Source organism: Humulus lupulus, chromosome X (genome assembly GCF_963169125.1).
Source record: "Humulus lupulus chromosome X, drHumLupu1.1, whole genome shotgun sequence".
Lineage (NCBI taxonomy): Eukaryota > Viridiplantae > Streptophyta > Magnoliopsida > Rosales > Cannabaceae > Humulus > Humulus lupulus.
The window spans coordinates 247,667,045-247,681,012 of NC_084802.1; the positions used below are offsets into that span (position 1 = coordinate 247,667,045).

The window sequence follows — 13,968 nt, forward strand, 5'->3', positions numbered from 1 at the left end:
GCTAAGCATCATTTTTCTTTTAAAAAAATCTATAAATTTCAGATTTTCAGATATGAAAAATATCACGATCAAAACCAATAAATATTCACAGATGTATTCAAAACCTTTAAATTAGTGTTTAAAGTGAATATTTTTGTGGGTTTAAATTTTGGATTGTATTTTTAATCATTAAAAACATAAAAAAAAATTGAATGATATGGTCAATGGCGAGTGAGGGTGATGTTATTGGTGATTGGTGAAGGAGGTGGTCGCGTGTCTAGGCATAACAAAAGAGGTGGAGAAGGTGGTCGAGGTCTAGGTTTCATCTTCAAAAATGAGTGTGATGTGTAAGAGAGATAGAGAAACGGAAAGGTTAGAGAGAGAGAGGAGTTTGAATGGGAGGGGTATTGTTGTAAAAAATAAACAACTGACATTTTTTCTCATCAAGTACATTAAGATGCATAAAGCCTTAAATTTCCCAAAGAAAAATGCTAGGACGAACTTGTTCAATATCGCTCCTACCACCGAAGACTCAACCAAATAGATGGGATAAACATATGGCTATCTCAAAAGTTCTTTCAGCTACTAAGAATTATTTTAAGTCAATAGTATAATTTTGGTAGCTAATATAATTTTTGCTACCAAACTTTTTGGTGGTTTAGTTTTTTTTTTTCTTCTGTGTATCGTTGCTAAAGATTTTAGCTACCAAAATAAATGTATTTACCGTCTATTTTTCAAAAATAATATTTTTGACATGATACACTTTTATATAAATGTATACGTAAACCCCATAAACATTTACTCGGTCGAAAAAGCCATAAAAAGTTAAAAAAGCTAAACCCTCCTAAAAATGCATACCTGGTGTAATTTCCACTTGGTTCTACAGCATGAGAAGCAAAATCTCCCATCTCAACCAAATGGTGGTATAAGCACAAGGTTGTTTACCCTCTAAGATTCAATTCTGTATGAAACGACCTCGACCACAAACTTTCAAAACAAAACAAACGACACCATCCTTTTTCACTTGAACAATAATAGACTCTGATTAAAAAAACATCTGTCCTTTTTCAATAGAAACGACAATTGGCCTGTTTCTAGAAAAAAAGCGAACAGATATCAAGTTGAAGAGAACAACAAGTGGTTGGTTGATTTTTACATCACAAAGGATTGATCATTTCCAAACATGGAAGAGAAAATTGAATGTACAAAACAACAAACTTCTAAAAACAAAAATTGAAAAAAACATGTTTGATTTTCCATTTTAAGACGAAAGGCACTTCTTCCCCATATTGGAAAATAGCAACAGTAATTATAATTGTTGTAGTAAGAAAATTGTAACTATAAATACTACACCTGTAACTACAATTATGTTCAAATATTTAATTGTAAACACATCAAATTTGTTTTTGCATTACTAAATCTTAAGAACGAAAAAGGCTTGTGTATGATCATAGAAATCATTTCACCCTAGAACAGGGCTGTTGTGGCAACGATTACTTGTGCAACTGTGTTCATGCTGCAAGTAGCTTCTGTATGTCCTTCTGCATTTTTTTTTTTAAGAATAAAGAAAGTTAGACAGGAGACCTAAAATGTCCCAACACAACCATATTGGATTCTGAACTTTGTTTCTAATCTGTGATAAGCAACAGAGACACTCTAATTCATCTTATATATTTGAATTGAAGATGTAATTCATTGTCCAAGAGGTTTCCCAGCTCTTCTAGGATGGCACCTATTTGATATCAAACAATATATACTTGTCGTGTTCAAAAGCAAAAGCAAATTCAAGACTAAAATGCTAATAGTTTAGGGTTATGTTGTCCCTGTTGAGAGCATATGCGAATTACTTCAAGCAATATTTGAATATCAAAGATATTTTTTATAAATTGAAAAAAGTAAATGAAAATAATGTAATTACTACCTCGATCTGAAAAGGAGATGTCGTTGGTGCATATCTCTCAACAACTACCCCATTTTTATCTACCAAAAACTTCTCGAAATTCCACTTTATCACATCACCTAGAAAACCTCCAGCACTAGATTTCAGAAACTTATAAACTGGAGCTGTGTTTGGTCCATTTACATAGACCTGTTGGGAAAATTATTTTAGTATTTCATGCAACCACCTTAACCAAACAATGCTTTATGCATAAAAGATAACCGCTTCACATACATACCTTGTCAAAAATTGGGAATTCGGCTTTGAATCTTGTACAAGCGAACTGCTTGATTTCTGGATTTGATCCAGGTTCTTGACCACCAAACTGATTGCAAGGGAAAGCTAGTATCTCGAGTCCTACAATGAGGTTGTGCAAAGATAATTACGAGTTTATTTGGATTAAAAAAAATATTTAACAAATAGGAGCCCTGCTGAACCACATAATGTTTGAGAAAAGTGAAACTTGTTTCCTGAGAAACTGAAATTCAGGAACGCCTTGTAGATGAAGAAGAAAACCACGAATAATTGTCAATTACAAATGCCTTGTCTTCACATCTTTTGCTCTATTATCAGATGCAATTAATTATTAAATTAGGTAGCTCACAGTTAGGATGCTACCTTAACAAATAAAAGAAGATATCACCAAGTAATGAATCATAATCATCACGATTCATAATTTTTAAGGCTTCCATGGCAGACCCTCAACTTAAGCGAATATGAAAATATTCCTACCAACTAAATAGCATAGCATAGCGTACCTTGAGTCTTATATTTCTCATACAAGTGTGATAGCTCCGAATAATTTGCGGTCGTTAAACCACTGACATTCAAAGAAAAATTACTACATTAAATCACAAAGCAACAAAACACTCACACACATTGGATATTGTATGCATTCATCTTGAGACTACACAGAATCACAGATCCGAAAATATTTTCAAGGAGTGAATACCATTTAGAAGCCACATTGACAATCAAAAGAACTTTTCCCTTGAATTTGTTAAGAGGAACCTCCTTCCCTTCAATATCCTGCACTCACAAACACAAATAGTAGAGCTCAAGTCATTTTATTTATCCAACCAATAAAATTTACATAAACTAGGAAATACCCACCACTCATGAATTTAAATAAAACCTCTAATTACAAGATAAATACTTAATCAACAAAATAGTTAATTTTAACTTAACAAATAAAAAAAAAAAGTGAAAAAAGAGAGGGGGTGAACGGAGCAAGATTGAACCTTAACAGAGAAGTCATGGAGAGTCTTATCAGTAGCTGCTCTTGCAAAAACACCCCAAGATCGAGACTTCACGAAAATCCCAAAAAAGTTGGATGATTGCGAAAAAATCCCAGAATGGAAAAAGGCTGATTTAGAGGACCCAAGTGACAATTTGGCTGATGGAACCGAAAGTTCCATGGAAGACAATAAAGTAGAATTAGAATGCTTTTGGGTAGGCCTTGTTTGGAAAGAAGCATGAAAAGGAGCAGAAAAATTGGCAGAGAAAGGCGTAGAAGCCATTTTTTGGTTGATTATTTAGTGGATTGGAATTGAGGACAAAATAGACTATTCTTGTATTAAATGCGAAGGCTCAACACTCTCCATAGAGGTTGGTTTCTCAGTTTTCCCAGCCCAAATATATAAATAGAACTGAAAACGTTTCTCAGTGGCGGGTATATTTACACGTGGTCTTTTTTTTTTTCTAAATTCAAAAAGAAAATGGAGAGAGTGTCTTGGAGAGAAAATAAAATAACTCCTCACAATTTTAGGCCAAAGGATAATTTTTGAAGTATTATATGAATGGAAAATAAAATCACATAAAAGCTTGATGAATAAATCATATGTCCTTTTCAGTTGGGGTGATAAGTCTCGAGTTTAACCAAAACGGATAAGATTAGAATGAAGTGAAATTCTGATTGGGCTGAGATCAATGTCGACTTCTGGAATTTTGTCGAGAGGTGGGAGACTGGGGAAGGAAAGTCTCTTTATGTTATGGAAATTTTTCATAAATATAGCTAATTAAACTTATAAAAATCAAAATTCTTAAAATAAAAAAAATCATAAAATAACTTTTTTTAGAAAATCCATATTTTTACAAATTTTATTAAAAAATTCATATAAAATATAATTTTCTCTTCTGTTACCCCACATTCCGTCTAATAATGCAAGTCCATAGCCCATTTAACATTTTTATGTTCACCAACAATGGAACAAGGGAATTTTTCAAAATATTGATTTTATACCATCAAAGTGTAAATATATAGAAATTATATATTTTTTAATTTGTATAGAAAGATTTATTAAAGACAAAATTAAAGTATCATAAATATAATTAGTAGCTATACGCCCTGGTTTTCACGCGGGCTGTTTAGCAGGACGAGCCTCGGACTAAACATGATTTAGTCCGAGGCTCCCACAGGCCAGAGGCTCTATTTCCAGGACGGGCCCTTTCTAGCTCGAGGGGGTCCTGTTTCCAGCTCGCACTTGTTGCACCAGGAGCTGGGAATAACATCCGGCGACCACGGACGGATAAGCTCGGGTTATGGATTGCTCCGGTAGCGAGCTTCTCAGGAAGCTCTGACCCTATGGGAAGTCAACACGCAAGATAAACGTGCATATTCCTGCCATCACGTGTCCGATATCCCCCTGACTTCTCGGACACGCAGCAGGAACGTGCGTATTCAGACACCCACGGACGAGTTGGGCCGTGCGGCCCATTATCTCCTTCCATACTGATTAGACCACACTTGTGTGTCAGGTTTAGGAATTAATCATGAATATCACAGACTTGATATGACAAATGGTAAGGTCACGGGATGACCTCCCTACCAACTTCCAGGTGCTTTCTCCTATAAATATGGAGACCCTGGGAGTTGATAGGGGTTGGAAAAATAGTCTTTTAAGAACTATATACTTTGTAAACCAATTACCCAGAAAATATCAATAATATTGACTAGTGGAGTAGAAGGATTTTAACCTTCGAACCACTTAAAAACGTGTCTCGAGTCACCTAGTTCTTTCCCCAAAGATTTCATATCTGTGACGGTTCTACTTTTAGTACTAATCTCTTTCTCTTCTTCTCTTAATTATCTGTTGCCGAAGAACCGCGTCAACAGTTTGGTGCTTTCATTGAGAGCAAGTCCAATTAGTACTACCACAAACATACAACTATGGTGACCACTCGATCCAAACATGGCAACGAGACAGAACAGCATGATGGGCAGGAGGCCCGCCATGTTGCCCTCCCTGATGAGCAAGTTCCTGAAGTCCAGCAGAGGCCAGGAAAGCAGCCGGCCGGCCAAGACGATACTGGTAGTTCGGCGCCCCGACCGCCTCATCCGAATCCATGTTATTACACTGCGGTGGAGATGGAGAATGCTCAGCTGAGGAGCCAGCTAGCAGCAGCTGGTCAGCAAATCCAGGATGTTCTGAGTCGACTACCCCCTCTCACAACCAACGGTAACGTTGGAGAGAGGCAAGGCGAGGCTCCTAAGTCTCGCCGGAGTAATCGATCCAGGCATAGCCGTTCGGGTAGACTCCCTGCAGCCAACTCCACCCCTTCATCACGCCATCAAGAGGCGAACTTCAGGGAAATGCCTCGGACCGAACAGCAGCAGTACAGCCGTTCGGTTAGGACGTCAACCCCTAGCTCTCAGCCTTCCTCGAGGACGCCCAGAAGAGATCGAGGAAGTTCCCAAAGGAGGGCCGAGGAGATCCGGAGACGTCAGCCCATCCCCGAAGAACGTCCAGTTCCTCGTCCAGCTCGCCCAGCGCGAAACCAGCAAGCTGGCAGGGCCGAGAGGCCCCCACCAAATTTAGTCCGTCCGGACGGCACTAGGATCGCCTCTCCGGTCAGGCATCCTCCTTCTCCCATCAGATACCCGTCTCCTCAGCCCGTCCGAGACATCCCGACCTACGAAAATAGTAGGAGAGACCCGCCATCGGCCGGGCCTTCCCGGCGCAGTAGGGTGCCGGGGGAAGGATCAGGTCGGAGCCGCCAAAGACGCACCTCGAGCCTGTCCAGCAGGAGTCACTGGACCGGTAGTGCACGGAGTGATCTTTCGGGAGGAGACCTGCGACAGCGACTAAGTTCAGCACAAAGTCACCATACTACCCAGGGAGGCGACCTCCGAGATCGCCTCAACTCTCACAGAGAGGATCGAGTTAGGGATGGTAGCCAGGCCCGCTCAGTTGGGGTCCAATCCGAAGTACGTAACGGCGGGAATGCCCCAAATGACCTATCTCAAGATAGGAGGGGCAACAACCCGCCTAATATGTTCAACGGGTTCGGAGCTGGTGAACAGCCCCGGAATAACCCAGGATCTCAGGACAAGACCCTAGAGCGCTTAACTCAGATGGAGGAGCTGATGAAGAAGCTCCTGTCGGAGAAAGAAAAAGACGAATATGATTCAGGGGATGAGATGGAACTCTTCGCCCCCAATATAGCAGCAACGGCATACCCTTCTGGCTTTCGTATGCCCCACTTGTCAAAGTTCAACGGGGATGGAGACCCGTCTGACCACTTAGGGATGTTCAACACCCTAATGATGGCTCATAACATCGGGCCAGAGCTTCGTTGCTTGATCTTTCCTTCCACCCTAACTGGACCTGCCAGGCAGTGGTTCAAACAAAGTAAAAGGCAGTCAATCAGCTCCTGGAAGACCTTTTCGGCTGACTTCAAGAGGGCATTCCGCGCCTCTCAGGCCGCCCGAGTCCAGGCCGACTCCCTAGCTAACGTGAGACAGCAACCTGGAGAGACGCTAAAATCCTACTTGAGCAGATTTGCAAATGTCGCTGCTCGAGCCAGAGACGCCGACGACAGCTCCAAACTCATGGCTATGAGGACCGGGATCCTAGTAGGCGGAGATCTGTGGAAGGATATTCAAAGGAGGGGGGTCAGCTCAGTTAGTGAATTCCTTAACAGAGCCCAAGAGTGGATAAACTTGGAAGAAGCTGAAGCTTCAGCCGCGGGGACCAGCCAGGTCCTCGAGAAGCCCGCTGGGACGGGAACAGAGATCGTAGTGGCGACTCCCGACGTCGCACAGAGTAACCAGACCGGTGGTGGCAAAAGAAAAGGAAATGGTGAAAACAGCCAGCACGGTCAAAAGAAGAGTAAGTCCGCGGATAAATTCAAGCCCGTGTTCACAACGTATACCGAGCTCACCCAGACCAGAGAGAATATTTTCCTGGCCAACGTTACGCGAGTCCCCTGGAAAAGGCCGGAGCCAATAAAACACCCCAAGGGAAAGAGAGACGCTTCCAAATTCTGCTGTTTTCATAACGACGTCGGGCACAATACCGACGACTGCAGGCACCTCAAAGATGAAATCGAGACTCTCATCCGAGCAGGTCCGTTGGCGCAATACTCGCGGAACAGGGTCCCGACAAGTCGACCCGCTCCGGAGATCCCAGCCAGTCAACCTGGACCTCGGGTAGATCAGGACGTCCTTCCCCCCGTGGTCGAGGGAGAGATTTCCACCATCTCTGGAGGACCACACATGGCTGGCACGAGCAAAGGCGCCCAGAAGAGGTATGTGAATGAGTTGAAGGCCCACAATGGAGCGGAGTTCGTCCCGGAACAGCGTCAATCAAAACAACAAAGATTAGAGAAACAACCGATCACTTTCACGGAGGAAGATGCGAGCCATGTCCAATTCCCTCATAACGATCCCTTGGTCGTAGCAGTCCAGCTCGCCAACCGGAGAGTAAGGAGAGTGTTAGTGGACAATGGGAGCTCGGTGAACCTCCTATTCCGGTCCACCTTAGAAAAAATGGGTCTGACCGTCTCCGAGCTGAAGGCAACCTCGATGATGCTATATGGTTTTTCAGGGGAAGGATCAGCAGCGATAGGGACGATTGAGCTGGTGATCACCCTCGGAGACGAGTCCCGAACAGTGTCCAAACTACTCGAATTCGTAGTCATTGACTGCTCCGCTGCCTACAATGCAATTTTGGGCCGACCTACGCTCGTTGCTTTCGAAGCTATCACGTCCGTCCGGCACCTCGCCATGAAGTTCCCTACTTCAACAGGGATCTGTACTATCAAGGGCGATCAGCTCGCTGCCAGGGAATGCTACAGCATTTCCATGAAGGGAAAATCTAAACCCGGGCAGGTGACGATGGCCATTCAGGATGAAGAGGAATCTCAGGGACCCAAGGCGGCTCCTGAGATTGAAAAACCTCGGGTTTCCGAAGACGAAAAGCTCGCCCTAAGTGAGGACATTGACCCCCGAGTAGGCGAGGACAGGTCCGAGCTCCAAGCTATTGAAGAGCTCGAGGAGGTAGGCATCGATGAACAAAACCCGTCACGGACGGTTAAGCTCGGAAAGAACCTCTGCGCTAGAAGAAAGGCGGAACTGACTGCGTTTCTGCGGAAAAACCTGGACGTATTCGCATGGTCGCACGAGGACATGATAGGGATCAGTCCGAGCGTAATCATGCACACGCTCCACCTAGACAAAAGCGTCCCTGCCAAGTCTCAAAAGCAGAGGCGTTTAGGGACAACCCGAGCCGAAGCCCTTGAAGAAGAAGTAGCCCGGCTCAAAAAATCTGGCTTTATCCGCGAAGCCAGATTTCCCATTTGGGTTGCCAATCCCGTGTTAGTTCCAAAGCCCAATGGGAAGTGGCGGACCTGTATCGACTTTTCCGACCTGAATAAAGCTTGCCCCAAGGATTGCTTTCCATTACCGAGGATCGATCAACTGGTGGATGCCACGGCGGGGCACGAGCTCATGTCCTTCATGGACGCGTACTCGGGCTACAATCAGATCGCGATGAATCCAGCAGACCAGGATCATACCAGCTTCATGACCCCGACTAATGTCTATTGCTATAAGGTCATGCCGTTCGGTCTTAAGAATGCCGGGGCTACCTACCAAAGGCTGGTAAATAGAATGTTCGCGGATCAGATCGGGAAAAACATGGAAGTGTACGTCGATGATATGCTTGTCAAGTCAAAGATTGCCAGCAACCACGTCACCGATCTGGAAGAATGCTTTAACATACTGCGAGAATATGGCATGAGGCTCAATCCTCAGAAGTGCACTTTCGGTGTCGCATCGGGGAAATTCTTGGGTTTCATAGTCAATACCCGAGGAATCGAGGCAAACCCCGAAAAGATCAGGTCACTGCTCGAGCTTCCTTCCCCCAGGTCGCGGAAAGATGTCCAAGGCCTCACAGGAAGAGTGGCAGCACTGAACCGGTTCATTTCCAAATCGACCGACAAGTGTTTGCCCTTCTACAACCTGCTCCGGGGAAACAAGAAGTTCGAATGGACAGTAGAGTGTGAAAGCGCATTCCTCGACCTAAAAACGCACCTGGCTGAGCCGCCTGTGCTGTCGAAGCCCAAGGTAGGAGAACCTCTTTTCCTCTACATGGCCGTCACTGAGGACGCAGCTAGTGCTGTTCTGGTGCGAGAAGAGGACCAGGCTCAGAAACCGGTTTATTACATCAGCAAGAGACTCCTCGGAGCTGAGTCAAGGTACCCATTGATGGAAAAACTGGCGTTCTGCCTAATCACGGCCTCGCGAAAACTCAGACCATACTTCCAGTCCCACTCTATACACGTCGTGACCGATCAGCCTTTAAGGCAGGTTTTGCAAAAGCCTGAAGCCTCGGGACGCTTGCTGAAGTGGGCGGTCGAACTCAGTCAGTTCGAGATTTTCTATACTCCCCGAACTACCATAAAAAGTCAAGCCTTGGCCGACTTCGTGGCAGAATGCGCGGGATTCCATGAGATCCCATCAGAAGACTCACCTCAGGTCACCTCCTCAAGTTCATCGTGGAAGATCTTCGTTGATGGCTCATCCAACGAGAACGGCTCCGGGGCCGGAATCATTCTGATATCCCCAGAGGGGCATAGATTCCACTCGGCGCTGAGGTTCGGGTTCAAGGCGTCTAACAACGAGGCAGAGTACGAAGCCTTGTTAGCTGGACTTAGGATAGCTAGTGAGCTAAAGGCAAGCTCTGTCCAATGCTTTAGCGACTCCCAGCTCGTGGTGAATCAGGTTCTAGGCGAGTATCAGGCGCGGGGTCCCAAGATGGCCTCCTATTTGGCTAAGGTAAAATCCGAACTGTCTGCGTTTGGGCAAGGGTCGATCGAACAGATACCTTGGGAGCAGAACGCCAACGCAGATGCTCTCGCCAAGCTCGCCACCTCGGGAGAGACAGAAACCCTGGGATTGGTGCCAGTTGAGTTCTTGGAGAAACCCAGCATAGACGGAGATCGAGCAGATATTGAAATGATTGACATCAGGCCGACCTGGATGACTCCCATTGTTGAGTACCTCGTCGAGGGCAAGTTACCCGAAGGGCGCAACGACGCACGACGAGTCCTTTATCAAGCTCCGAGGTATACGCTAGTCGAGGGGGTGTTGTACCGACGTGGGCATTCCTTACCTCTCCTCCGGTGCGTTCCTCCAAGTGAAGCGAAGGCCATCCTGCAAGAAGTTCATGACGGGTTCTGCGGAGATCACGCTGGGGGGCAAAGCCTGGCCTTGAAGATCCTTCGGCAGGGTTATTACTGGCCGACTCTGTCCAAAGACTCGATCTCATATGTAAAAAAGTGCGACAAGTGTCAGTGGTTCGCCGCGGTTGCGCGAGCTCCTCCGACCGAGCTAAAAATGATTTCGTCTCCCTGGCCCTTCGCCATTTGGGGGATAGATCTAATAGGCGCCCTGCCCACCGGAAAGGGCGGGGTCCGTTACGCCGTGGTCGCCATTGACTACTTCACCAAGTGGGCCGAAGCAGAATCGTTGGCGACAATAACATCGAAAAAGGTGCTAGACTTCGTGGTTAAAAGCATCATATGTCGATTTGGCCTACCCAAAAAGATCGTCTCCGACAATGGCACTCAATTTGACAGCGATCTGTTCACCGAATTTTGCGAAAGGCACAGAATTGTGAAAAGCTTCTCGTCCGTGGCCTATCCCTAGGCGAACGGCCAGGTCGAGGCTGTCAATAAAACTCTGAAGGCAAGCCTCAAGAAGAGGCTAGATGAGGCAAAGGGGATCTGGCCAGAACAGCTCCCCCAAGTTCTGTGGGCCTATAGGACCTCACATCGGATTCCCACGGGTCACACTCCTTTCTCCCTAACCTTTGGAAGTGAAGCAGTCCTCCCCGTGGAGGTGAAGGTCCTGTCACACAGGGTCCGGTCCTACGACCAAGACGGGAACCACGAGCTCCTATGCCACTCCTTAGACTTAGTGGATGAAAGGCGAGAGGATTCACAACTCCAGCTCGCCCATTATCAACAGAAAATCACTCGCTACTTCAACACTAAGGTCAAAAGACGTGCCTTTAGCGTCGGTGATTTGGTCTTGAGGAGAGTTTTCCTGGCCGGGAAAGATCCCAAAGAAGGGGTTTTGGGACCAAGCTGGGAAGGACCATACCAGGTCATCGAAGTCATCAAAGAGGGAACTTATAAGCTAGCTCGACTTGGTGGAGGGGCGGTCCCGCGGACTTGGAATGCTATCCACCTAAAGAAATATTATCAATGAGCCATTTGTAAGGCCTAGAAGGTCACCTTCCATGTATAAATAAAAATCAAATGTTTCTCGTTATTTGCAAGTGTAATTCTAAAGTAACAACGAAAGACCCTTTCCCAGTTACTTGGGGGGCATATGGTACCTGGATATAACCAGGTCTCCTTAACGACTTAGGTGTTAATTTCTATCTACGGATAAGAGTTATCACAAACTAAGTCCTATCCTGGTCTTAACCAGGTCACAAAACTTAGAAGTTAACTAAAATTTGTTGACCGTGGTTCTTCCTTAAAGAGCCCGGGATACGGATAAAATTTGACGCGAACTAAGTTTTTCAAAATAAGTTCCTGGTCTTAACCAGGTCACAAAACTTAGAAGTTAACTAAAATTTGTTGACCGTGGTTCTTCCTTAAAGAGCCCGGGATACGGATAAAAGTTGACGCGAACTAAGTTTTTCAAAATAAGTTCCTGGTCTTAACCAGGTCAGAAAACTTAGAAGTTAACTAAAATTTGTTGACCGTGGTTCTTCTTTAAAGAGCCCGGGATACGGATAAAAGTTGACGCGAACTAAGTTTTTCAAAATAAGTTCCTGGTCTTAACCAGGTCAGAAAACTTAGAAGTGAACTAAAATTTGTTGAACGCGGATCTTCTTTAAAGAGCCCGGGATACAGATAAAGTTAACTCGAACTAAGTTCATAAAAATCAAGAGATGAATTGTAACCAAATGCATAAAAATATATATGTCAAACTGGCTGAGCAAATTGTCTCGAGGCGGAAACGCCTCACATAAAAAAGAGAATTACAATAGAAAGAGTTCAAAATACTTAAACGAGAAGTGTCCTAAGCTCCATCAGTTGGCCCTTTGGAGGTCGCGGTCTCATCCTGCTCCGCCGCGACAGAGGCCTCTCCAGTCTCCGATGGAGGAACCTCCTTATTTAGGCGGGCTTGAAGCTGCGGCAACAAGAATGCCCAGAGGTCCGGCGGCATGAAAGAAAAGTTCGCGTCTGGATTGTGGGACCAGCAGTGATAGAACAGGTCTTGTAAGGACTGCTCCGATACGACCCACTCGTCTTTCAGGGCGGCCTGGGAGGCCTGGGCTTCGGCCTTCGCCGCCTCAAGATCTGTCCGCGATGCGGCCAGGGAGTTTTTAAGCTCTTGGTTCTCGGAGCGGATCTTCTCTAGCTCGGCTTTAGAGGCCGCCAGCGCGTCTCTCGCCTCCTGAGACTCCTGGAGGGCGGTCTGGCGATCAGCTTCCAAACCCTCGAGCTGGGCCTTGGTCCTAACAATGCCTCTGTATGCGGCAGCAATGCCCTGCAAGAAAAGAATGATAAATTAACAAACTGGAAGGAAAAAGGCGGCGTGTGAGTGTTAAAGCCTTAAAAGAAGGGGGCACTTTACCGTTAAGGTCATGTCCATCGCAGACTCTATAACTCGGACCGGGCTCGTTGTTTCGATGGCCCGGAGCTCCTTCTCCCTGATATTGTAGAAATGGCTGACGGCGTAGCTAGCCGACTCATACACCGTACCCCGGAATGCTTCGGGCATCTTCTCCAGAGCCCAGGGGTCGACCTGGATACGCACATCCGGGGCTGCCGCGGCCAGATTCCCGACCTCTATTACCCCGTCCTGGGCGGCTAGTGGAGATCGTTGGGGTGGCGGGTGCATGAGCCCTGTCCTGGCAACAGGGAGGTCCGCCCCCGCGACCTGGGATGGCGGGGCTTTCTCCTTCTCCTTAGCCGGGGATTTGGTGGAGGCCCCAGCCGAGCTCTTGGACTCGCGAAGCCTCTTTAACCTCGGCCCTGCTGGGGGATTCCCACCGAACACAACGCCCCGCAGACTATTCCCGGGCTGAGACATCTCTTCTGCTAAGAACAAAAAACATGGTTATTACAAGGTAGCAATCATGCAGAAATAAAGACAAAAGGTTCAAAGGCAATAAGAAAGCAAATACTAAGGGAGCCCTACACCCCGAGCTGGAAGAGCCTAAGACGATTATCTCGCGAACTGGCGAAGGTTCTAGGTCCGGTTCTGACTCAGGGCTGGACTCTTCTACGTACTGCCTAATCCCCGGAGCATAGACGCCCCCCTGGAGCGCAGGCCACGTGCGTAAGTTGGTCCCGTACTCCTCAAAAAGGACCGACCTAAAGGCTAGGGTATTATCTACTACTACGGTACCCTTAGGCCGACTCTCTTGGTTGTCCAGCACGAGCTGGTCAACGCAGTGGAGCAAGAGCGTGTCCAGGTCCGGATTCCTTGAGTGACGATGGACGAGCTGCCTAGGGTTGAACCTAACCAGCCGGGGGTCTGCAGTGGCCCTATCTACGTTCTTAAATAAGTAAGAGTTACCTTGACCGGAAGGACCCACGGCTGCTCCGGATTGGGCCCTCTCCTCGCTCATCCCCTGGGCGACCTCCAAGGTCCTCTTCCTGTTCATCACCAGAGGAACTTCCTCACCTTCTTCCTCGCCTTCGTCGTCTGCGACCTCCTCCGCGACGATCGGTCTGTTGACACGAGCTGGGGGAGGCCCCCGGGGCCTTTTCAAATTCAAAGTCTGATTTGGGAAAATCAG

The 13,968-nt window shown here is 46.3% G+C and overlaps 1 protein-coding gene across 1 annotated transcript; it reads right to left on the minus strand.

Moving 5' to 3' along the window:
• Nucleotides 1-1,212: 1,212 nt before the first annotated feature.
• Nucleotides 1,213-3,716, minus strand: LOC133807285 (probable phospholipid hydroperoxide glutathione peroxidase). The gene is made up of 6 exons (XM_062245514.1): nucleotides 3,160-3,716; nucleotides 2,871-2,947; nucleotides 2,677-2,738; nucleotides 2,157-2,275; nucleotides 1,901-2,068; nucleotides 1,213-1,520 (listed from the first exon to the last, which is right to left on the minus strand). Exons 1-6 carry the CDS (start codon nucleotides 3,436-3,438, stop codon nucleotides 1,491-1,493), a joined length of 735 nt encoding a protein of 244 aa, XP_062101498.1. The 5' UTR covers nucleotides 3,439-3,716; the 3' UTR covers nucleotides 1,213-1,490.
• Between the last annotated feature and the right edge of the window lie 10,252 nt (nucleotides 3,717-13,968).

Coding starts and splice junctions, on each gene's coding strand:
- LOC133807285 (XM_062245514.1), bottom strand. CDS start 3,438: ATGGCTTCTACGCCTTTCTCTGCCAATTTTTCTGCTCCTTTTCATGCT. Junction 2,069..2,156: donor AATTCCCAATTTTTGACAAG/GTATGTATGTGA, acceptor TTTTCCCAACAG/GTCTATGTAAATGGACCAAA. Junction 1,521..1,900: donor CATCTCCTTTTCAGATCGAG/GTAGTAATTACA, acceptor AAAAAAATGCAG/AAGGACATACAGAAGCTACT.